Source organism: Furipterus horrens, unplaced genomic scaffold (assembly GCF_987537825.1).
Source record: "Furipterus horrens unplaced genomic scaffold, mFurHor1.1.pri manual_scaffold_4, whole genome shotgun sequence".
In the NCBI taxonomy this organism is placed as follows: Eukaryota; Metazoa; Chordata; class Mammalia; order Chiroptera; family Furipteridae; genus Furipterus; species Furipterus horrens.
Genome location: NW_028327174.1, coordinates 169,176,327 through 169,203,339, shown reverse-complemented (window position 1 = coordinate 169,203,339; position 27,013 = coordinate 169,176,327). Strand labels below are relative to the sequence as shown.

Below are 27,013 nucleotides of genomic sequence, written 5' to 3'. Positions count from 1 at the left end.
ACTTGACCTGTGGGCCTTAGTTTGACAACTTCTGTTTTAAGGGAATAGCTCAAGTTTTTTTCTTCTCCTGTGGAACTCTGACCCATAGTACAGCCCAGAGGTTAATCATGACTAGATATTTAAGGAAAAAAATGACAGAGTTCCATCTATAGTGACTTATTTTTAATTCCCAAAAGCCAACTGCCACAGGCACTCCTCTGACCCACTAAAGGTGTGAGTTGTTAATGCTGGCCATAATCAGGGTGTCTTGGTTTCTTCTTTGCACTTCTAGCATTCGCTTTTATCAACAATGGACAGAAATATGTCCAGTTTCGCCATAGAGATGTCTAATGTGCCATCAGGATTTCAGACACGACACACTTCGAAAAGTTCTTTAAAGTTGCACACTCTTTTCTATGTAACTAAAAGCCTGGCCCTCTTGTTCCTGAACATCTGAGGAACAAGTAAGAGTCACTGGCATCTAGTTGAGCTTTTATTTGTTTTTAATTTTTTATTTATTGATTTGAGAGAGAGAGAAAGGGGGAGACACAGAGAGAAAGAAACATCAATCAATTTGTTCTTCCACTTATTTATGCATTCAGTGATTGATGCTTGTATGTGCCCTGACCGGGTATCAAACTCACAACCTTGGTGTATTGGGATGATGCTCTAACCGAAGGAGCCACCCAGCCACAGCTAGTTGAGCCTTTAAACAATCCACCCACTGCTGATATACTGTTTCCATGACAGGCGCAATAAAGAAGACGCAGAAGACACATGGCCCAACATAGCACATCTTCCTTAGAGAATCCTCCTCTCCTTACAGAGCAAGAAAACTCTTGAAGCTAATTTGTCTTACTGTGTCTGGACAAAAAATTTGGGACAAACACAAAGCCTTCTTTTTTACAAATTTATGACTGTTTTTTTCTTAACCAAAAAAAGGGAAGATGGGAGTGAGTGGGTGGCTGGAAATTGACCTCTTGAACATGGCACATGAGTTGTCTTTTCACTTTGGCCTTAGCCTAGACAGCAGTCTATGTGTTCCGTCTCCTTGCTTGTTAAAGCATTTGCTTTACATGACAGAACAAGCCCCCTTGGAAACAGATCACTATTAACAGAAAAGAATCAAATTGTAATAGAACTTCTGAATCAATGTTACCAGCCTTCCAATGGAGTTAATGTAGACTCTTCAGAACATGCATCTACGTTGTGTGGGCGCTTTCATTATTATTACTTGTTAACATTTTTACTCTTGTCCTTGTGCCCAGAGATCCTGACAAGATGAGCATTTTATAAATCTGATAAAGAAATAATTGAAGCCTCCAATCAATATCTCCTAAGGGAGAGAAGGAAGGAGATCCTCAACTCTGCATTAAAATCAAGGTCGCCCCCTCTGGTAAATGCTGGGGAACGAAGAGGCAGAGGCCAGGAAAAGCTGGATCCTTGCACTTAGCCCTCAACGGAGAGTAACTTCTCCACTATGTCAGTCTCCACAGGGCGGGCACAGACAGGACAGAAGATGGGAGCAGTCTGGGTGCCTGTGAAGCAAAGCCCACCAGCGTGAGCTGGGCTCTTCATGCAGGAAGGTGACTTGCTCCCTGTGAGCTTCACTGGAACTGCAGTGTCTGGGCTCACACTGAAATTCTCTGGGAAAATGTTTCTGTCAACACAGCAATAAACCACTCCAGAGAGAGACTTTACAGAACTCTGCAGCCAAACTGAGCCCAAGGGGAATTCCACCACAAGTCTCCTGAAGAGGCATAAAGCCTCATTAGTGCAAAGAGGATTTACTATGCTCCCGGTCCAACCAAGAATGCAGGTGCTTTGTACCCAAATTTGTGATTCGTTTTGATTCTACAGATCACCCAATTATAAGGAATCATCACCGGTTGGCGCCTGAAGAGCCTCCTGCTCTTCTAAAAATATCACTGACAATCAGACGGCACCCACAGGCCTTTCCACAGAGGAGAAATATGCTGAGCTGGCGGGTGCTTTATTTAAAGGAAGCAAACAGCCAGGCTGGTTATACCCACAATATAAAGGAAGACTTTTCTAAAAAAATGAAATCACACCTTCAAATGAAGTTCAAAAATCATTTAGGCTATCATTCGGCCTTAAGGTAAGTCTACCTATAAATCTCCACAGGCAGTCTTTATTGTAAAAAGACTTCAAAAAATAAACTTCTACATGCAAACTTTTTGCATTATCAAACAACCTTTACTTTCAAAAAATTACTAATTGGGGCTGTTTTGCAATGGGTTGCTGGAGCCTGCTCAGACCAGTTTGTTAGATCTTCAGGAATTTTGGGAGTCGGGTGACTTCACATTGGTAACTTGAAATCAACCATGGTAGGAATATTTACATCATGGAAATCAGCAAACAACCCAATCCTGCTCTACCTGTGAGAGCTGATTATTAAATACTTATTAATGTACAGTTGTCACAGGCTTCGTAAAACTGCCCTTGCATCCTCTTCTCCAAATGCTTACATTCTTTGAGAATGGAGATAAACTCTAGGAGTCAAAGCAGAAATCTCAATGCCAATTTTCTGGAAGATTTAGCCTGTACTGACTGCAAAGGAAATCAACTGCTTTGCAACACAAGACAGTCTACAACAACACCGCTGTATTAGAAAGTTACCGTTAACTCCAATTTACCTCTGCTGTTCTTCTTAGTATTTGCCAGTCTTTCAAACACCATTTAGTCCCTTCAGAGTTCTCAGAATCATGTCATCTCCCTCAGACACCAGGGTAAGAATGGGTTCAGTTCTTCAGTGGCATAACTGACACTACAAGTTGCCACAGGTGACCGCACTATTTATGATGCACAGTCCTATGTGCCTTCTTCATATAACTTCCCCCTTTAAGTAAGGAGCGAAGCTAAGTGCCCAGGCTGGAAGTTATTTACCTCCTAGACTCTTTCAGATAGAAATGACTTTTATTACAACCTAGGAATTGGGAAATGTATTCTTCATGACTTCTAAAAAATATTTATTGGCTCTGAAACCTAATAATTAAGATGCTCCAACAACAATTGTTGGAAGACAATTTTCCATGGGTCCCTTGCATTTTGCATATTTTATCAAGAGAGACACTGACTGCCTTTTATTTTGGATTATTATTTTGAGGGAGTTTGTATAACCAACAGCCTTAGAAGCTACAGATAATATGTCCAAAGCAAAAGGAAAGGATGTTGATTGCCTATTAAAAGAATCAGGGTTCCTTTTCTATAACACAGAGTATGTGCAGGTATCCTTCTGGGCCCATCTGCATCACTGCCATGAGACTTGGGGTAGAGATAACTAATTCTGCATGCTGCTTCCCATGGAATGAGTAAGCAAGTCCTTTGTCTCTGAACTAGGAGTCTCATGTCCTTTCATGTCTCATGCCATCATCTAGAAAAATGTGACAGCCTAACTTAGCCTGTAAGTAGAGTAAAATCTCAGACCCTTCATAGAACTTGGCACCTGCTACCTATAAAGCTTTTAAAAAGTAATCTATATCTATAGTTATTTATCTATCTCAGTTGCTATCTGTATCTATCCACCTACCTATCTATTGAATAAAAACTAACTGTGTCCTGCAGAGACTTTTTATAGCTCTCTTGGACAATAATGTATAAAACAGCCCACAATGATGTTACTAGAATGAAAACTGCAGAGCTGGTTCACTCTATTAAAGACATACATGTGTAACTAGCCAAAATGGGCATGAACAAAATGCCCTTCTGTATACTCTAGGACAGGGCTTCTCAAACTTTAAGGAATATATAAATCACCTGGGAATCTCATTAAAATGCAGATTTGGATACAGTCTGCATTTTTAACAGGTTTCCAAGCAATGCTGATGATGCTGGTCCAAGGACCACACTTTGATAGCAACGCTCTAACAGCAGCTGAATATAAATTTTAGGCATGTTAATACTCTATTTGCATAAACCCTAACATATTTAATAAAAGTATCTACAACAACCCAGGAAGTCCATATAAGTCAGAGAACTCCTGTATTGGCTTAGTAAAGAGTACTAAAACAATTCTTGAGAACCTGATCCCGAGTGTTTATACACTTATATGAGGAAAATATCAATATTTGTTATGAATTATCCTTTAGTCTACATTATAAACACATTCTATTCAAAGAAACAGGAGCAAAGGAAACATGCAAGAGAAGACCTTCTTAAGTTATGCAAAGAGTCTGTGGACTGTAGCAAACTTTAAATAAACAGAACAAATGATAATCCTCATGGTTAATGTTCCTGATAATTATTTCTCTGGCCAGAAAAATGCTGATGGGCTAAACATAACAGGGAAAGAGAAAATAACATATGAACATAAGATTGACTCGGAAAAATTAAATGTGCTGTCAGGGAAAACCCAGGGGGAGAGGTGGAGGGGCTGGGAGGAGGACCTGAGTTGTGGTCCCCATGCTGTCACTCCCTTGTGCAGGAACTGAGAGAGGCAGAGGCAGTCTCTGCTGAAAGTGATGGGTAGAGCAGGTACCCCAAGATCCAGACCCACTTGGAGAGGAGGCCCTGGCCTCTTTTCCAACTTCACACACATTTCAGAACTTGACCTATGTCTCATCCCGTCCACTCATGTCTGAATATTCACTTCCAAAGACTGCCCACCAGGCTGTGTTTGTCTGTGGCCAGCCCCAACAGATGACATTTGCTGAACGAATGAGGGAAAGAAAGGAAATATTGAGATCGAAAAGGTCACAGAGAATAAACAAAAGCAGGAATGAGGCTGGGCCAGAGAGAGGGGGCATGGCTGTCTTGAATCAGATCTGACTTTACTTCTTCGAGAAACATGGATTCAGTTAAGCAAATTCATCTCCCTGGGTCTCGGTCAGAGTCCCATTTCAAAAATAAAGATAAAGATGCCTATCTCACCAAGCTGTGTTAAGGAACTAAGGGAGATCATATACGTAAAACAGCACAGAAGAACCTAGCATGGAGTGGGAAGTCAGTAAGAAAATAATAAAAGGGCTAAGTGTTCTTTTTGGAACTGAGGGGGAAAAATAGATGCTATTAGTCTCAAACCAAATTCTCTAATTTTTAGATTAGAAAATGGATATCATAATCCTTCTGAGGAAACCCCAGGGAAGAACTATACATAGGGTATAGAATTCAATTCCCCACAACTGATTTCAGATATGACCAATGACTGGAGGCAGATGTAGTTTTCAAGCTGCCATTCTGATAGTGAGATGGAGAGAGAGAGACAGAGAAAGAGAGAGAGAGAGAGAGAGAGAGAGAGAGAGAGAGAGAGAGAGAGAGAGAGAGACTATCTACTGGATTCCAAGAAGATTAAAGACAACAGTGAAAAAAAATATCAAGTTTGCTGAATAAGGACTTCCACCCTGTCTTCCCCATAAAAGTCAGGTAGAGCGATCACGTCCCTAAGACAGGACTTCCCTCACCCACTACTATATTCTCCCCCACATTTATATATGTATTAATCTATTGTCTGTCTCCCTCATTTCAATGGAAGCTCCACAGGTAGGGGACTTGCTCTGTCCTCAGGGTATATTACAGGCTAGCCCAGAGCAGGCTCTCAGTAAATATTTGTTGAAGGAATGAATGAATTCAACATTAGTTATTTAATAAGCATGACCACTCAAGGATTTATACTCCCTTAAAGCAATATAAAGACCATGAGACCAGAATTTTTTTAAAAATTAGCAATGTTATCATAACTCAAGTGAACAGCTTTATTAATCACATCCAACTTTAATAGCAAATCAAGGAAGAAAGTAAAAAGGTCTTGGCAGGAGCCAAGACATTAACATAAACATAACCATGCTTCACATTTAGATGTTCTGACCCTGCCTCTCAATGACTTCATTATCAATTTCTAAAGTCAATGGCTCCGTTGTGTCCTCAGGACCAATTCCAAACTCCATAGAATGGCAGGAGACCCTCTGCATTCTGGCCCTTGTCCGTCTTACCATCATCTCCCAGCACTGTCCTCTTGTATCTCCACTCCAGCAGCACCCAAACAACCCCAACAAGAACCTTCCTGCCTTGATAGTGCCTCCTTCTGCCTCTCATCCATGTGGTGGACTCTTATTCATCCTTTCAGACTCCATCTGAAGGTTAATTCCCCTATGAAGAACTCCCTGATTTTTCTGGACAGAATGAATCAGTCTCCTCTTGGGCATGGCTATTTAAATTATCTACTGCCATATTATTCACTTAAATGTCAGCCATCCTCTAGGCTACAAACTTCTTGAAGGCACTCAGTGATGTACATATATTTATTTTCTGTGACTTGCACATTGTACACACCCAGTAATATGTTTGTCAGAAGAACAAATAAGTAGATGCATGACTACGGTTACACTTTCTATTCCCCCATCACTGTCTCTCCCAGCTAATAAGTGGCCTTACAACCAAAGACAAGAGACCACTGAGAAGGTTCTAAGATAAACTTTATGGAACACATAATACATACCTGCTGAGCATTATCTTATTAACCTTTCAGTCAAACCTGAGTCTATGCTCATCCCACTAACCTATTTTGCCTCAAATGTAAATTCCATTTTAATTTTGTATCAGTTCAGAAAGGTGTTCTCTTCTCATTTGTCCTCCATCATAATTCTCACCTCTTAAACTATGTCTTCAGGTGGCCCTCAGATGGCATCTGACTACCAAACTCCTCTTAGCCTACTGGGAATAATCCACATTCCTCTCTCTTCAAGATTCTCTTGCTCCAAAGGTCTCACTAAAATTTCCCCCTGCCTCCTAGTTCTTCAGTATTTCTTCTGCCCAAGTCACTTGAATGGCTTTGAAACAATTTATAAGAACAAACCATGAGGCCCTGGTTGGGTAGCTCAGTTGGTTAGAGGGTTGTCCCAATACACCAAGGTTGCAGGTTTAATTCCCCAGTTAGGGCACATAGAAAAATCAACCAATGGATGCATAAATCATTGGAACAACAAATTGATGTTTCTCTCTTGCTCTCTCCCTTCCTCTCTTTCTCTAAAATCAATCAATAAAATTTTTTTTTAAGCATGAATACCAAAAAGACATGGAACCTTCAACTGTCCTTATAGTTCAGTCCAGTTAAAAAAGATATTTACTGAGGATTGATTCTGCCTTGTACATTACCAACTACTGGAGACATAGAGATAATAGAACAGAATTGTGGACTTTGAGGAGATTTTGATTTAATGGGAGAAGTAATAGGTAAACATATTCTTTCAATATGATGGGCCAAGCATTCTTCTGAATATTCAGAGCAATGTATGTCTATAAAAAGGGACTTCGTCCATCCTGAGGGTAGCAGAGAAAAATTTCTAAAGAGGTGATTCCTGGGCTTTGCCTTTGACAAACAGGTAAGAAACAACCAGGGAAAGGGACAAATGAACAGTACTCCAGAAAGAGAGGACACTTACTGTCTGTAACAAGTACTGACATCACATTACAAACATTTTAAAGGCCTCTGGTATGGCTTTTGTGTATCCTCGCTAAAATTTTCACATGTGGAATGCTTGTGTGGGCAATGAATAATTCAAACAGAACCCCAAACAGATCCTAGATGGAAGCTCATTTAGATGGCCAGGCCATCATTGCCATTACCCTCTCCCCTCCTTTTTTTTTTCTTCAAGGATCTCTCCATGGAACAGACTGATAACTCCTGTGGGATGAGTTAGGGCTTTCAGGATATTGTGGTGCATTTAGGGGTCTGAGAAAGTCATTTTCTAAACAGCATCCTGGTACAGTACAGCCACAGGACTAAGTATGACCACCCCACAGGGAGAGCCGAGAAACTTCCATCCTCCTGAAGCACATTCCCAACACCCTAACTTGTTTTCACCTTCTCCACAATTTTGCTTTTCTATGAACTACCCAGATTATGTCATGAAATGGAAAAAAAGCTCTCTCTACACAACAAAATGATATGACTTGACTCAAATGTTTATTAGAAATTATTTTCAATCACTTCCATTCTGGGAAATTAAGTCTGGTGTTGGGTAATGTATTTTGTTATTTCTTAATAAAGAGACAGTCTCCTCCAATTTTAGTAGGTTATGAACTTTGATGTTGGAATGCATCTTTGACAGCATCCAGAAATAGATATTTTAATACACCAATAAGGAAAGAGGCAGCAGAGCTGCAGTTGAAAAAAGTAAAGCATTAAAACCAGAACAATCTAGAAATAAACTGTGGTTCTGCCAATTACTAGCTCTATGACTTGGACACATTAATAAATGTCTCTGCACTTCAATGAACTCTTTCTTACAATGCAGGGTTTTTGTGAAAATTGGAGAAAATGTGTCAAGGATATGGTACACAGTGCCACCTCCCTCAGTAAGTGGTAACTATAATCTATAGCTCACTTAATTTTTAAATTAAATTTTAAGATCACCCAGTTGCTCATATGTAGCCAAATTAGCAAACAAAAGATAAAAATAGTTTTAAACATACTGATAAAAAGCATTAAGTAACATACTTAATTTCTTAGAGTTCCTACAGAAAAAAACTGTCTTAGGTCAGTTGCTCAGAAATGGACCCAGAAAGCAGTATTCATGGCAAATGGCTTATTAAGGAAGGGTTCCCAGGAGAGAGGAAAGCAGGAAGGGGAAATAGAAGGAGCCAAGTGAAGCTGCAATTTCAGGTAAAGCTGCACCCTCGGTCTGACTCTCCAGGCAGCTCTGGAGTGTAAATTACACCACAGATCCTTCAGAGAACTGGTCAATTATCCCACAGAGTTGGTTGAGTTTGAAGGCAAAGGAATGAGCTCTCATGCTTCTAACGAGTCAGTCAGCAGCCAAGGAGGGGCTGAGAGAAAGCGGTGGAGGACTGTACTTAACTCCCAGACACCTCAGCTATGTGTGTGTGTGTGCATGCATGCATGTGTGTGTGTGTGTGTTGCTGTGGGGGAAGAGCTCCACTGGTTCAAGGCTAGTCCTATGAAGAAAGCTCCAGGTGCCAGCCCTTAGGAGCAAATGTACACATAAGCCAGGATAAATGCACAGGACCAGTAAAAGGAGTTTGAGGGAAGCCGGGTGGAGCACAGACAAAACATTAATCAAGGGAACTTCATGGAAACCTATCTGTGGCAACTCTGTCTTCTGATCATTGGAATTGGTCCAATCCCAAATGACATACATTTAACTGTAAATTCATTTTTCTTTTGTAATTTACAAAACTAAGTTTGAAGTAAGTATTTCCTAGGAGTACAAAATTTAATTTTGAAGGCTTGCCCTCAGGCATCAAAAAATGAGCACTTCAGCCAATTACAGTTGTGGTTTGCTGCTACAGAAAGTTGTGCCAGTTGCTAATAGAGGGCACAGACACTGCTCAGCTGGAAGCGATTGGGAGAGAGTGGTGGCCAACCCCTCAAATACCAAGAGAAAAACTGGAATCAACAACTCCTGACTCTTTCATATATGCATCTTCATTTAACCATCCACACTTCTCAGAGATTCTGGGACTTATTTAAGTTGCGTTGTGCAATCTATGCATCTAGTTGACACAGATCTATTGTACAGATATTCAAGACTCTGATTTAATCAAGTAAATTCTTATAATTTAAAAATATGATTTCTTATATTTCTATGCCCTAATAAGCAGAAGGGGAAGACTAACCTTAAGATTTCTGATAAAAGGGACTCAATGGAGATAGCCAATGGGTAGGCAGATTGGGTCACAAGGTCACCTGAGGATTAACTAATATATTATCAAAAGAATTAATTTGTCAGGGTCACGATTAGTTCTATATGCCTCTTTTTAAATAACTTCCAACAATGTTTATAATTTGGACATTATAATTTTGACAATTATGTTAGTGTACCTGGAAGACTAGAACTAGAACAGAAAAGTATGTCCTACAAATGCTGTATGATCAGATATATGAAAACAAAATTTGTGAAGAATTTCCGAGCAGCCCAACAGACATTTCACTGATGATTAATAGGCACCTTGAGTTTTTGCACCTAAATATAAGTTCCAGTTTTAAATAAACAAGTATTGATGGCTGCCACTAAGAGAAAGTATACTGCTGGACTCTCAGAACACTGTAGAAGTTTAGGAGATGAATGAAAAATACCCGTGGGTTTAGGAAGAGATTGGGGGAAAGGATCGCATTGACTATCTTCCTCAAACCAAATTCTCAACCACTATTACAGTTACAAAATATCTGCAATGAACTACTATTTCAAGATTAAAATTCTGCTAAAATCGGTGCTAAAATGAAGCTCTTGAACTTGACATCTCCTACTCTTGGTATTTTTGAGAATTCAGAGTCTGATTATAATTCTATGCTTTCCCATGCATTGTTTCATAATTGAAAACTTTTGGAATTGATGAGAATCTGATATATAGCCTAAAATGCTGAATAGAGGGAAAGCTGGGATGTCAAACCAAGATTAATACTGTCTAAGAATCCAGGACAAGAATTGAGATTATCCTTATCTATGGGCATCGTTTTCCATTTTTAGATATACCTTATGCAGGTCTGTGCATGGAAGATCTACCTTTTCAAATATGTATTGTTGCCAGTAGTATCTGAGTTAGTTCCTCTGCATTTGCTAACCCATAAGCATAGTAGACGATGGGCAAGAAAATAGACTAGAATAAATACATATTACTGTGTACTTCATAAAGAGGAAGATCTACATGATAACAGTGAAGACTTGGAAAGAAGCCAATTCCCAGGTCTTTTGGGAAGGATGCAGAGGGCTCTGCTCCACCTCAGCCAGGGCCCTAGGAGAGGGACATCTGGCTGGGCAGAAGGAAGGAGGAAGAGGACAGAAGCTCCCCAAAGGTGGCAGTCAATCAAATAAGTACCCAAACAAAGAGAGAATAAGAAGGGGGTAGTGAATCATGAAGACAGAAAAATGCATTTAAGGAGATGTGAATGTCTGCTCATAGGATAATAAAATCGTCCCCACTCCCACACCGTGGTGATTCAAGAAACACGACTAATCCAGACCACAAGATGGCAAAGTGCTATTAGTAATTTGTCAGGAGGATAATAAGCAGGAAAACCAAGTGCTTGCATCCTTTCTGGAAATGCACAACTTCGAAAACTTCCGGCCTTTTCTTAAGTTCTAGCCTTGTCTTTCAAGCCAAAGGGAACACCATGCAGAGAATATGGGTTCTGCTTAATGTTTAAATCATCCATATGAGGAAGAAGAATTCCCGCAATGTCTTGGCTCATTCTGAAAATGTATCATTTGAGTTTTCAAATAGTGGCACTTTTTCTCTCAAAAGTAACTGAGATCTCAAAAACAGAGAATTTGATTCAAATTATATCAGCCATGAACTTAACTATAGTCTAATGAACTGGGAATGAACTGGGCCACATAAAAGAAATCAGAGTGAAGATGAGAAGAATTATAAGAAAAACTAGAGACATAAAGCCTGGGTCCTACCCCTTCTGATCTCAAGTGTTGTAATCATGTGATCACTAACAACCACAGCATTCTATGAGTGTATCATACTGGGGAAATGCAGACAACCAAAAACACTTTACAGCCATCACTTTGGGCTGGTGTAAGCACATGTCTGTGTGTGTGTGTGTGTGTAGGCTGAGTACTGGGAGGGCAGGAATTATACTGTTGAAGTGAAGCTGATCATGAACCTGCAGTGAAATTTTCTCCATACCCCTGAATCATGAACTTCTCTCCCTGACTCCTCCAAAGACATCCTTTCTCCAGCCATCTTTTGTTATCAGAAATCAATTCAGTACATTAATAAATCAGTGTTGCCCACATTTAAGTTCTGTGTATACACTTTCACAGTTTATGCCTTTTCTAAGTATCTCTCACACAGAGAAAAGCCTTATAAAAAGGCCTGTAAGTTCTTACAGGAGATGCATTTCTATCACTTCTATGTTCTTTCCTTTGGTTCTCCCTGCCCCACCTCCACCCTGCTCCAGCCTCCCTGGCCTCTGAAGTTCCTGCAACATGCAGCACTTGCCCCTGCCGTCATGCCCTTGCATTGGCTCTTTCCTCAGGTACAAGCAAGATCACTTCCTCAATACCTTCATTATTGGTTCAAATGCCATCTTATCAGACAGGCCTTTCTTAACTATTTAAAAATAACAAAACTCTCACTATTCTCCTCTTATCTTGATTGGCATTTGGCATTACATATAGATTATGTCTATATTTCTTTCTCGTCTTTATTTTTGGTCTCTCCCCCACCTGAAGTTTTAGTTCCAGTGCCTTAGGATAGTCCTATTCAAATAATCTTTTCAAAGTTTTTTAAATTTTAAATATTTACTTAGTACTTTCCTTTATTTCATTTTTTAACTTAAGCCTTATCTTAATTAATAATATTATAAAACCAAAGTCATCATGTTCTAGGTATTTTTTTCTAATAAATATTAAAATAAATATAGAACCATCAGAATTAAAGATGTCCTAGATTTGAGGAACACACGGGTTCATCAATGACAATATATAACAGTGACAATAATACATATTAGCAACATTCAATGGCAGTACTTTCTAGTGCTAAAGCAGTGAATTTGGTGTGGAAATGATTTTTACTTATTCTTATAATGTTTCTTAGTCTCAGAGCATAAAAGATTATATCTGGAGTCACGGGGCCTGGCTTCCAGCCCTGGATCTGCCACAAACCAGCTATGTAACCTTAGGCAAGTCACTTAAGCTCTGTGGGCTCAATTCTCCTGTCTCAGTACTAAAGGCTCGGGATGATTCCCAAGCTTGCTGCCAGTTCTCACTGTCTTTGATTCTACCAATAATCACAAAAGTGGAGGACAGTTCATTACACCTACCGAATGATTAAGTATTGTAATAAGGAAAAATAGAAGAATTTTCACAATATCTCTTCTCAATGATTCTGAGACAAAATAAATAAAAAATTTATAAAATAAAGTAATATTTCTGATGTAGTAACACTGATTATAAACCTTTTCTGGAACCCAATAACCATTTCCAATATAGACAGCTGGACACCAAACATCCATTACCTCAAGAAAGGATTATCCAGAGAGAACTAAAGTTAAAAAGTTGAAATTCTTGGTGGAGGCCAGGATGCTCTTGTTTTTGTTTTGTTTTGTTTTAAGAGAAGCCAGTATGCAGAAGGAATGATTGGATTAGAAAAACACCATACTGCAACCCTTAGAAATTAAATATTTGTTTCAGAAAATGATCAGAACTGGATACTAAGCCCATGAAGTTCAAGTTTTAGGGGGATAAGCATATTTTGTAGATGCCAAGCTATCACCCTGCAAATTAGAAAAACTTACACTTACAAAGAAAAGATCTGGCAGTCACCATCTTTAACAAGTGTCCAAATTACCATAATAGAATAACAACCTGATATTATGTGTTTCTGAATGTGATAGAATGTGAAGTCCACAGCATGCCTGTGATGCTTTTCCTTCCCAAAATGTTTCACCTGATTTTAATCAAGCCTTTAGAAATAAGTTCTGGTTCACAGGAAATGCAGAAGAAGAAAGACAAAACAAAGAGACTCACAAGTAAACAGACAGAGGCAGAATGAAGGACATTCTAAAGGACATCTGGCTTGTCCCTTCAAAATTCAATGCCAGGAGGTAAAAAAAATAGAGGCCATGTTTTTGACTAAAAGGAACCAAAGAAACACAATGACCAAATGTGATGCATGACTTTGATTTGATCTTGGTTTGAAAGATAAGTAGCTAAAAATATAGAATTATTTATTTTTGAATAATTGGGAAATTTGAAGATGTACCCGATAATATCTGTTATTACAGAGTGGTTTTAACTTTGGGGGGGCACAGTGATAGTGGTACTGGACTTGTGCATTTAGGAGATATTGGGTCCTTAGTTTTAGAAAAAACATGCTGGAGAATTTAGGAGTGAAATGACATGGTGTGGACAACATACTTTTAAACAGCAAAATGTTAACCAGAAGTTGAATCTAGGTATTAAGTATACAGATATTCATTGTAATGATCTTCAAACTTTTCTTCAGGTTGAAAATTTCAAAAAGATACAATAAAAACAATGCAAAAAAAACTATAAATCTAAAAAAAATAGTTGGAGAAAAGTCAAGATCCATATGCATGACAAAAAAATTACTTGGAAGAAGATAAAGTCAGGCAAAATCAGTTTTCTTATTCTTTCTGCCTCCATGGGAAATAGGAAAAGAGTCATTGGGAAGACAAATAAATTAGATGCAGGCAAGAGGAGTCTTATAACCTGCCCCTAGTCAAATACAGGGTCTGCACAACCATAGAACCTTTAGTCAGTGCTGGAGATTCTAGAGAAGAACTCTGACCCTTTCTGCGGAGACCTGAAAGGTGTCTAAGAAGACAGAGCAATCCCAAGCCTGAGAGTGATAAAGTAAGAAGACCATAGTGTATGCCCCCAAAGTTACAAGGATGTCCTTTCAGAGAAGTACATATAAAAAGATGGTGAAACCTGGTTAGAAATATAAGATGGCACACCTGTGACTCGACCAAACTGGTGGTGACAGAGGACAAGTGGGAAAATGGACAACACAAGAGCCACAAACGGGGGAAATGGCCACCATGGCCACAGTTACACACACACACACACACACACACACACACATGCACCCCGTGCTGTGGCACTTGATCATCCCTGAGGTATACACTCCACCACCACCCAGAAAACCAAAATGCAACCTGAGGAAATGGAGTGAGTGAATGATCCTGATTTGAAGAAACAAACATAAAATTTGCTGTGATTGCCCATAATTGTCTGAGATTATCCAGATTGGTAGGAGATTACGTTCTGCTACCTAGAGCAATAAGAACTAAAAATAGATACTTAATTGAACTATAGAAAAATAAAGTCACATATCTTACTGTGTTTGAGAAATGTCCCATCCTAGACATTTTAGCTATTTCTCTACCCCCTGTCACGGTATCATGGGAGAACAAAGATAGAATGTGAGGAATAAATCATTATAAGATATGCAAATAAATATAAATCTAAAAATCACCTTGCAGTTTTCTACACTCATAGAGGGAAAACTACATGTAAAAAACACAGAAATGACTTATTCTGGGCTATGAAATGTGTGTGGCATTTCAATATTGATATATTTAATGTTCCAAGGATTTATTTCAAACAAAATAGCAAAACCATGCTGTGACGTCTGACTCAAAAGAGTTGGGAAAGAGCCCAGCTGTTTATCTGCTCCCTGAAAGCCACACAATTCCAGGAAGAGATGGAGAGGCAGGCTGCCTTCTTGGCTCAAGCTGGAATGTCAAAGGTGCTCCTGCCAGGATTCATATTCATGCAAATTAATAGTAAACAGAGTCATTGAGGATGCCAACTAAACAAGAAATAGCTTCTGTTTATAACTTAGAGGTAACACTTTTTTGAGATGATTATAAGTTTGAAAATATATCCAGAGCTATTTAATTTGACCATAAAGGTACAATATTTCATATGTTAATATTAATGAAATTGTAGTTCCACAGTGAAGAATAAAAAGATTATATCATTACACACAAAAATAATAAAGGATATCACCAGACGAACATGACACTCTTTTAGTGAGTGTGTGATTGTTTTGAATAGTTTTGTATGAGGAGGGTTGATATTAAAGCTGGAGGGGACCCTCTAATGCCTTTTGGTCCTATACTGTTATTTCTAGTCTTGACACAATTTTTTTTTACAGATAATCCAGGAAGTAAGGTGGAAAAGGCTCAGCTGGGTGGTTGACTATCCTCAAGTTTTACCAGGACTACTAAAGTTGACAAGCATGACTGTAAATAGAAATTCCACCTCATTCCAACATCTTCCCCTCCCACACTGCTTCCACCTCTGAAGTCCAATCCCCTTCCTTCCTTCTATTGTCACTAGTGGGGGCTGATATAACTCTACTTCCTTCATGTCAGGATATTAATCTCTTACTAAAGACTTAAAGAGTTAGAACACAGTTTCTCTCTCTCTCTCTATCTATCCATCCATCCATCTCTACCTCTTTAATTATCTCTGTTCCGAGACCAATAAAGTTCCCAGATGATCACAGAAGAAGCCAAAGTGTTTTAAACAAACATCTTCCACCATTATTTCCCTGGCCATGCATTGGGAAACTCTGTTTTCATCTCTGATAATCTATAAATACATACAAAATTAAAGTCTATTTTTAAAAGAAAATCCTTTTAGATAGTTGTAATATTCTCCATGCCAAAGGAAGGCACATTAGAACAGAAGGCTTCATAAACTCTTTTCTAGATTTAAGCTAATGGTTACAGGGGGGAGGCTCTCTTTCAATCCCACCCCACCTGCTCTTTCTGCCCCTTCCCTACAGTAAATGCTCCTCCCAAAAGAAACTAATAAAACCTACATGCCAAATCAATCACTCAATCAAACAGATTTCTCATAAAGTGCAAAACCACTTAAACTGATAAAATGTTTAAAGGACAATAAAATTAAAAATTTGCAATAATTATTGCATAGTGTCTTCAAGGGCTGAAGAGCTTAAAATGAGCATATTTGTCAGCAACTTTATATTCATAATGCATGGCCATAAAGTAAAGAAACATTATAATTAAAATTTTTCTATAAACTGAACAATAAACCTTAAGATGCTACTATACACTGTCTACATTTGGGACATTTTTCTGTAATTCAGATAGTAGAAATTCAAACAGTACTTTCATACTCTTTTCCTTAAAAATCTATTACTAGAACAAAAGTCCGAAAAATAACTACCTCTCATAGAATTAGTTCAATGAGGCAGACACTAAACACTGATTTAATTCTTTTAATCATCCAAGAGATGGATATTATTGCCTCATTTAACCAAAAAGGAATCTAAGATTTAGAGAGTTTAAAAATTTGCCCAAAATTATAATTCACTGGTGGGAGATATGGGATTTGAACCTAAGTTTATCTGATTCATAAGTCCCCAGTGTTACATATCTATATGCTCCTAGGTTTGAAGACTTAAGAGATAATATCTCACAAACATGAAGGATGTGAATTATTCAAATAGGTTATCTTCTGAAGTACCACATGACAATTCTGCTGACTTAAAGCTAAGTTTATTCCCACAATCATTCAGTATTCTTGCCCAAAATAAAGTAAGACAAAATCAGAGCATATGTTAGAATTTAAGCCAAGTTATCTGAGTTCTTCATCAATTCTAAAAAGCTTGTCCACCAACAGCAGATTCTAGAAATGAGGAGGAAGAAAACCAAAAGAGAGAGGAAAGAAAGTAAGATTAGGAAGCACAGAGATGTGGAAGGACAGAATGGCAGGGGAAAACATGAAAGGTTAAAAAAAGAAAAAGAAATAAAGAAGGAAAAAAAATAAAACCAGCAGGTTTTCCAGTTTGGGAAATCCTTTTTAAAGTATGCCATGGTAGTGTCAGAAGATCAACACAAGTTCACTATAGGATTTATGGAGGACCAAAGAAGAGGTAACAATTTTTCCTTACTTTTAAGTATGAAATCTAATTTCTTAAGGAGTCCTTTATCTTTTAGCAAAACTAATAATGAAGAAAGTTCCTAAACAATACTGCAAGTATTTTCTGCATTACCTGAAGTTTCCCCTGAATCACACTGGGCGTGTGGGATGCCCCCAGGTGACTAGTAATTTTAAAAGTTCAAGGTCAGTACACTTGCAAAGCTAAGGGAAGAAAAGCTGCTTCTTCCTTTTCCTGTCTTGAGTGATCTGGCCAGTTCCTGAAAATTCTTTACCCCTTTTCAAGATGCTGCAAAGAATAAGCATGCTTTGCCCTCATACAGACATGAGTCAAATGTTGCCCTAAAAGAAGTAAAAGACTGAAAAGTAGATCTTCATACTTCGATAACATCACTAAATGACAAGAAAGAAATTCTTGGGTTAATTCTTTTCCCTTGATAAATTTCCAATTTGTCAAATAACTCTTTCAAATGATATCTTTTCTGAAATTTCTGAGGATTTGATTTTTATTTAAAAAGTTTGTTCTCTACTAAGAAACACTAAGATATACTTTAAGCTCAATCTGAAGCTGGAGGGAATGGCCATTAAAAATGTTTCCTCTGAAAACCTACGTTCTGTGATACTACTTTGTGAGGTTTACATTCACACCTTGGAAGAGAGAACCAACAATGCTCATTACTTACTTTATAAAAGGAGTTAATCACTAAGTTCTTCAAGATTTCTTTTCCTTTTTATTAGTGGCTTTTTAACTCCAGAAACATAAAATAGTACTGTTGGTCTCCCTGAAAATGTCACACTGAGTCATTCAAATATTTTTACTCCATATAGCTATGAAAAAGAAAGAGTACTTCACAACAAGTTTTAAATTTTTTAAAAAAGATTAAAGGTCTAAGTTTAAAAACACACACAGAGCAAAACTGGTTAAAAGGGAAAAAAAGATAGTAAAGACCTTCCTGATAGCAAGACACAGAAACTAAAATGGAAAAGAGGAACAAATTTGCTTCTATACTAAAGTAAATATTTTTTCCAAAGACACTATTAAAAAGCCAAGAATAGAAGAAAATGTCAGCAACATATATAACCAATTATATATATATATATATATATATATATATATATATATATATATATATATATTTGTAAGGTAAGTCTGTAAATTGACAAGGAAAAAATTATTCTTATTCTTCAAATAATAAAGATGTTTAACTTTATTCTTAATCAAAACATAATTTTAACTGAATTAGAAAAAATATAAAAGATTTATAATATCTGATATAGATGAATGTATAAACAAAAGGATACTGTTGGAGGGAGTATAAATTAATGAAGCATTTTTACAAGGTAATCTATCAAAATCAACATTTAAAATATAGACACAATTTTCTCAAATCCATTTTCAAGTATCTATCTTAACTATAAGATGTTAGTTGAAATAATTTTCTGTGATCTTGATTAAAATGTAAATGTCCATTTCAAGAAGAAAATAAATCACAATTCATCAACAATAGCAATAGTCGATATTTATATAGTAATTACTAAATGTCAGAAATTTTCCCAAGTGCTTCACACACATAAACTCAGTTTGTCTTATGACAACCTTAGGAGGTCGATACAATTATTACCCCATTACAGATAGAGCTGCTGAAACCAGAGAGGATGAGAAACTTGCTCAAAGTCACACACTTTGTAATGGACATAGCCAGGTTTCAGACGCAAGTAGCCTGACACCAGAAATACTATTCAATAAAACTCAGTACAGATCTCAGTACTGACATGGTAAGATCTGCAAAAAATACTGGACCCTTAAAGATAGGGGCCGGGAATTAGGGAAACATCTTTGATAGTGTCAACAATGAAAAAAAAATAAAAAGAAAAAAAGACGCAGACAAAATTAGTAGTATAATTTCTTTATGGACCCAAAAGTGAACATATTTATTTGATTAGCTACACAATAAAAGAAGTATATATTTTCTAACTTATACAACATATGCATTCTAGATGGTTTGAGACATTTATCCTTAGAAGCAGAAATGATAGTGGGAGGAGAGGGTGAAGAGAAACATGCACTTTTAGCTCTATCTGTTTCCAAAGTGCTTCAATTGTGAAAAATCAAGAATTGATTCTTGTGTTACTCTTACCATTTTTTATGTTATTTGCCTTTAAAAAATAGTGGGGTGGGGATTGGTGAGGGGCATATGGGAAACAGTTTGTCCTTACAGATGTTTCTACAACTGTTTCTGGCTTTTGGTCACATTTTTTCCCTCTTTAAAAGTCGATCCAAATATCTGTTAAACTCAACCTCTTAAACTTTCCAGAATTGTTTTCAGCTCATAGAAAAGGTTTTAACCTTCAACCTCTTTAGCTTTGGCCCCAGTATGTTTATGACTATTTTTAAATAGTCAGATTTTTGGTTGCTGTTGAAAAACATTTAGAAGATCATTTATAAGAAGAGAAAGTTAAACTCTGGGTCTTGAATCTGAACTTAAGAAAACATGGCTCTGCATTCTTAGGCAGTGTAGTTCTTCGGTCAGTTACTAGTTAGAAATATCTATAGCTCGAAAGCAGGAATGAATGCAGAGGAAATACAGAGGCTATCAACATGGAATGAGAGAAAGCCTTCCTACTCCAGTGCCTCCTGTGGGATTTTTTAGGACCCCTTAGATATTTGCTCTAGAAGGACAAAGGATGCATCAATACTTAGAGAACAAATATCATATGCTCACTTTCAACATGAAATGCAAGGAACGCAAAGATGAAGGCCAAAACTATTCTTCCCGTTATGAATGCCAAGCGCCCTCCACCCTTCTGGCTCCCTTATATTTTTTCCAGCACTGTACACCATCAACATCATCAGGCAGGCTCCCCACGTGGAGCACTCTTGGAAGCCATGGCAGCCTATGGGCCCCCAGATGCTTCCACTTCCCCTTCATGGGCACTTCAACATCTTCAATGAGGAAAGGGAGCCAGGAAGCATTGCAAGAACTAAACACAAATGATAGCACTCAAAGGCCTGGTTGCCTGTTCCTTGGGCAATAAAGCTGCTCTGGAAAAGCCTTTCTGGCCTATTTCAGTGGAAATTAAAATAAAAATAAATCAGAGGGACCCTTAAAAGAAAAGGGATAAAAGTATGCTTATACATGTAGGGATATCAAAACAAACATAGATTTAGATACATGTGTTCCACATTTTAAGCATCCATAGTAAGCACACATATGATTGATCCCAATACAAATGCCAGACACTAACAAGAGGACATTATTTGGGGCTTTATTTGGGGTTTCTGCAATTATGATAAATAGATATTTCACCAAAAAGCAATAGGGTGGTGTAAAGGCACAGAAGTGAGCATAAAAAAATGCACTGGGGTAATTCTACTTCTTGACATCAATATCAAAACAGGACCAATAGTCTCTTGATCATAAAAACAAGAAGTTTAAAATATGTCAAGCAATAAAGAAACGTAAGTTCTAGGTTAACATGCAGATGGGAACCACTATCTGCCACTTGTACTGAATTCAGAACTGGACAAAGACACATATTCCAAGGCTATACATTCACAGAGGCAGAAATTGAAGATGTTTGTGTGCAAAATGGAAAGCCAAAGTGAACCCTTCAAACTTAAACAATAATTATTTAAAATGACATGTGAAAAGATATGAAAAAACCTAGACAAAATGAATTCCTATGTATGATCATTAATGATCCAGAATAATTGAAAACAAAACGCAGGGAGGGCTTAGAAAAGCTCCACAATCCCTCTAGCCATTCACAGATGAGCTGTACTCCAAATATTAACTGTTTTCTAATTACCAAACTACAATGAATGAAGTTAAAAATTCTCTGTGATCATTCATTTAGTCAATTAATATTTATTGGGTGCCAATTTTGGACTTGGCACTGGATAAGTAATAATGAACAAGACCAATATAAATGTTGTCACCATGAAGCTCACAGTCTGGCCTACCTGTTCTAGATGGTACACACAATCAGCCTTTGGTTAACGTGAATCAACAGCTCAGATAAAAACCCTATGAAGCTAAGTCACATAGACTCGTTCTCAAAGAATGCACCACAGCTCACTGGTTGTATTCTAAAGTCTAGGTTTAAGTCCCTGGTTTGGAATTTAGAGATCACCTTCCCATGGCAGCGACACCATCAGGAATGTTCGGGTTCTCAGGTCAGTCTGTGAAGCTGGAGTGGCCTTGTATTTAGCTGCAGCAGGATTTTAAGAGGTTTCCAGTTTGTGTTACCCAAGGCCCTTCAAGAGTATTAAACTGTAGTGTATAATCACCAGTTGAAGCAGTCAATGCTTAAGACTAAAGTGTGCAACACAGGGGATGGGTAAAAAGCTGTCAATACCTATGGGTAGGCTGGCAGCCCTCTTCAGCCTCCAAAACAGGGAATATGAATGGGGACAGAAACTCCCAAAGGTGTTTATGAGGGCGAGAATTACATTTCGAATAACACGTTGACACCTGAGCCATTGGTTCTGGCCAAGGCTATGCACATTTCATACCTTGTTACTCAGAAATCACAACTGACATATTTTCTAGTTATTTCAGGAAGTATGATAGTGTTTTTATATTTCCTTCCCTTTTTCAAACATACGTTTTTTCAGGAGTAATCACAGCCCCAATAGCATTCATAATACATTAACTTACATGAATTTTTAAACACCACTCTTGATGCAGTTTCATTTGCCCTCATTGCATGAGCCTCATCTACTAGAGCCCCCCAAATTATCAACTCAGCATCTGACTAGTAAAACAATAACCTCAGTGCAGGACCATTTTGTTCAAACCATGGCACAGCTAGACATGCAGCTAAAAATAGAAAAAGTAGCTATTCCAAACAAGAATGTGAGTCTCTGAGATGAATTTTTAAAAACGATTTAATTTATGTTTAGAAATAAGAGGGTGAAGCATATCACCTGAAGGAAGTCTTTTACTGGCTCTCTGACAAGGTTAAGTAAAATTTCTCTTACAATTCATTAAGAATACCCTCAGGTTACATGTGGAAAATATAGGTGGCTTAGCAGTGATCACCCCAAATTATCCAAATAACATATCATTGCAGTCTTAGTGCCAGAGTCTCTGTATGAATACAATCCTCTCTGAATCTAATTCTCCTCCATGACTGAGCTACAGAGAATATGCAGACTTTCACAGGTCATTCCATCGGGTATTTTCTTAATACAACGTTGGGGTGGGGAGAGGTTCTCAAAGCTTTCGCTGAGCTCCCAGGACCTGGACCTATCCCCTCCCGGAATAGCCCATGAGATGAAACGGTCTCAAACTGATCTCTCAAGGTGGGAAAGGGAGAGAGCTAGAATCTGGCCCTCTCTAGTAAAAATCTGTGCCAGGACACAGCCACTCTATGTGCCTCCAAGAAAAGGAAGCCCCTGATCAGGACGAGGACAGCAAAATGCCATAGTAGGTGGCTGGCAGGCAGAGAACAGAAGCCTGACCTGGACCTGGATGCTAGCTGGACAGGCGGACCCAAGAAGGTCTGCGAAGCAATGGGTAAGTTTGGTGTGCAGTGCCTCTCCCATGTTTTGTCACATTCAGAAAGAGATCTGGTAGCCCGTATTTATCCCATGGAACGGTGATTCTCGAAGACCACTCGGGCAACAGCAGCATCAGCATCTCTTGCAAATGCTAGAAATGCCTCTTGTTAGGCCCACTGCAGACCTATTAAATCAGAAACTCTTGGGGTGGCCCAGAAATCTGTTTCACAAGCTCTCCAGGAGTTTCTGATGCAAAGTCCAGTTTGTGAACCACCACTGCAGGATTAATTAAAATCACCGCAGTACAGTCCCTCTCCCAAGACTTCATTATAATTGGAGAATGAGAGATCTTTCCTCCTCCAAAGGAAAGGTCAAGGGTCAGCAGGCCAAAGGGGCGTCAGGTGGAAGTTTGGGGGGTTTACGTCTCAGTTTATGACTATTCTCCTCATTTACCTTGGGTTTGGGGATCTTGGTAACAAGTACCAACAAAGGGAGAGGAGAAAACACTGGAAACAGATCCGATACACCCCAGAGCCCAGTGTATGCTGGGCAACTTCCGGCTGCTTGAACATTCTCTTCCAAGTAAATACGTCACATTAATAGTAGTTGTAATAAGCTATACAGACCAAGAAAACCCACCAGACTTTCTCTCCAGTGCAACTAAGATACCACAATACCTTCTTCACAGTTTTCCCAAGGTAGTGGCTATTTTATAAGAGACCACACAAAAATCAACAATAACATATTAGTCAATATGTAAGTTTAAACTTTCAAGAATATGCTCTTAAGCCACTAAACTCTTGCCTAAAACAAGAACATTTAAACAAGTTTCCTCCCTAAAATTAATTTTCATTCTTCTAAAAGAGACCTGTGATCTATGATCTATTCTTGGGCAACACAGTCCCTAATTTTTCATTGAGCACTCAAAATTTTTCCACTTTAAAAGAAAAAGTCACTCGTTTGCAAAGCTTCAATGTATCACCAATGCTGTTATTTTGCTTCCCAATGCCATTCAAATTTCAAAAGATGAGAATCTGAAAAAGCAGTAGCAACATCAAACGCACACCACAGAAGATCTAGGAGTCAAAATGAACAGCAGAAGGAACCTTTCTGCACAAAATACACGTGTCCATACCTAGCCTACTGCCACGGAGCCTCACCTGCCTTTCTGAAACAAAAGGGAAATTTGGGTACCATTTGCCTATATCATTATTAGTCACTCGATACTCAAGAAATCAGTTTTGGTTCTTCTAGGACAACTGTCCTCATTAGAAAGTGGGTAGTGCTGAGTAATAAACATTATTTTTCTCTGTCTTGGTTTGTAGTATCATATATTAGTTGCTCTTTTTTCAGCCTTAAAACCTAATGATTGTAAATCAAGCTGCTTCCTTCCTTAGTGGCAATTAGCATTAGTCATAAGCCAAAAATGATCCCACATAAGAAGGAAAATAAACATAACCCTTCTTACCTTTCATGCCAAACTTGGAGTGCCTTGCCAACTTCAGAAGAAACAGCATTACCAGCAGACAAAATCCCACTACAGATGCAATCACCACTACAGCATAGACCTAGAGAAAGGAAGGGAGGGCAGTTACAGCATTGCTAATTAGTTCCCTATATCCAGATGATGAAGATGATGACAGTTAATATTTATGGAATGCTTACTACTACTTGCTCCTCTAAGAACTGTATGCATATCAATTTATTTAATCCTCAACAACCCTATGATGGAGTATATAGGTCTTATTATTATTCCTATTTTACAAATGAAAAAACGTAAGTTAAAGGCTATAAATGGGTATCTCAACATTATATAGAGATATAGATATATGTACAGATACATGTAATATATCTATATTGAAATATATGCATAGATATTAAATGTATCTCTATTTCTGTCTCTTTCCATCTATCTACCTAGCTCTCTATCTACCTACCTACCTACCTACCTATCTGGAGAAGAGAAAAACAGGAATAAAAACTATTGATAATTTTTGAAGTTGGTAAAAGATGTAAGGGGATTCATTTTACCATTCTTGCTACTGTTGTGCATGTTTGGAAAATGTTCATAATAAAAATATTTTTTAAGTTGCATATTGTTGCTCTTAGAAGTCAGGGTCCCCTGAAGTAGTCAGTAGGTCTGGCAGGAAGCGAGAGGGCACTTGCATGTAACTTCACTTGTGAAAGATCATTGGGTTGTACATTTGTGATGTGTTTTTTCTAAATATATGACAGAGGTCAATATAAAGTTGTTGTTTTTTTTAATTTAAAATGCAATTGCAAGATGTAGATTATACAAATAGAGAGATTAAATGCAGATTTCTGTGAATCTTGTCACAACCTTGAGCTGGAGATCACAGAGGCACAAGTGCATAATGCTAATGAAATACACAGTAATATTTTAGAAACAAAAGTGGATGCAGGACTGTGTATCTCCTTCCATTCTTACTGCTCACCTCAAGGCCCTGCTTCCAAGAAAAGTTTGATTCTCTAAACTGGGAGTTGGCAAATATTTGCTGCAAAGACAGATGATTTCATTGCTACTGTAAGATCTTAGACTAAGGCAGTGGTTCCCAAACAGAAAAAATGTTGCACCCAGCAGACGTTTGGCAAGTTGGGGTTGTCACAACTAGGGGAAAGGTACTACTCACATCTAGTGGGTTGAGGGCAGGGATGCTGCTAAACATCCTAAAGTGTCTGGGCCAACCCCCTCACAACAACAAAGGTTTAGTCACTGACAATAACAAATGTCATTAGTGCCAAGGTTGAGAAGTTCTGCTCTAGTGCTCTCTTCATCTCTACCATAATCAATGTTACCTTTCCAAAAGGTAGCTGCTTTTTTAGCCTAGTCTTACATAAGAATGAGGCTAGCAGAACCCCCTGCTAAGACATGTAATGAAGCAAGAAATAAACCTTTGTTGTTTTAAGCCACTAAGATTTGGGGATTTTTATTACTGCAGCACAGCTTATCCTGATTGACACACCCTTTTCACAGTAAGGGAAGTATAGAGATTAAGAATATGGGTTCTTGCCCTGGCCGGTGTGGTTCAGTTCGTTGGAATGTCGTCCCATAAACTAAAACATCATAGGTTTAATTCCGGGTCAGGGCACATGCCTAGGTTGCAGGTTTGGTCCCTGGTTGGGGCACATACAGGAGGCAACTGATCGATGTTTCTCTCATGTCAATGTCTCTCTCTCTCTCTCTCTCTCTCTCTCTCTCTCTCTCTCTCTCTCTCTCTCCCCCTTTCTTTCTCCCTCTCTCTCGCTCTTCTTCTCTCTCTGGAATAAGTGGACATATACTGTGTGAGGATTTAAAAAAAAAAATATATATATATATATATATATATATATATATATATATATTCTTTTTTTCCTGAGTTTGAAATTTAGATTTACCATTTACTAGCTGCACAACTTCAAAATTACTTAACCTCTCAGCATTTCATGATCTTCATGTGTAAAAAAGGAAATATAATAATTTTGCCTTGCAGGTTGTAAATCCACAATGAGTTAATGCCAATAATGGGCGTGGAACAGTATCTATCTACAGTAGATAATAAATTAATGTTGCCAATCATAAATATCATAATGATGATAAAACAGGTTAAGAAAAAATTTAATAAGTAGACCAAGATCACACCTTTGAAACTTGGGACTTGAACCAAAACGTTCCCAGTATGAACCCTATAATTTATCCATTATACTGTCTCTCCAAAGCATGTGGCTGAGAGTGTAGCTAGGATAATAAAAACACAACACCTTCTCTTATGTCAGATGGAAACAGCATTAAATAAGTCACAAAGCATAGAAAAAAAGCACATGCCAAGCACTTGGCCAAGGTGGAGCAAAGGTGTGATAACTCTCTTTTCTGGTATTTCAGTGGGGAGCAGCTCCCACACAGAAAGCTTTTGATAATGTCTGAGTACACACTAAAGTCTCTTCATAGTCTATATACAAATAAAATGGTAATGATTCATAAAAAGCTAAGTTATAGATCAACTTGTTCTAACCAAGATCATTGCCCTTGAATTTGTCTAATGATTTTGGGTGATTTTTAAAAATCGAGATCATAGTATTTTTTTTTTAATTTTTTTTATCCTCACCTGAATATATGCTAATTGATCTTAGAGAGTGAGGAAGAGAGTGAGAGAGAGAAACA

The 27,013-nt window shown here is 38.0% G+C and overlaps 1 protein-coding gene across 4 annotated transcripts in view; it reads right to left on the bottom strand.

Moving 5' to 3' along the window:
• NTRK2 (neurotrophic receptor tyrosine kinase 2) overlaps positions 1 to 27,013 on the bottom strand; it is a 334,989-nt gene that overhangs the window by 228,973 nt on the left and 79,003 nt on the right. For all 4 annotated transcript variants that reach the window (XM_090274234.1, XM_090274230.1, XM_090274233.1 and 1 more), the window contains one exon: positions 24,323 to 24,422. In XM_090274234.1, the coding sequence (XP_090130360.1) occupies positions 24,323 to 24,422 (100 nt within the window). The remainder of the gene's footprint in view (positions 1 to 24,322; positions 24,423 to 27,013) is intronic.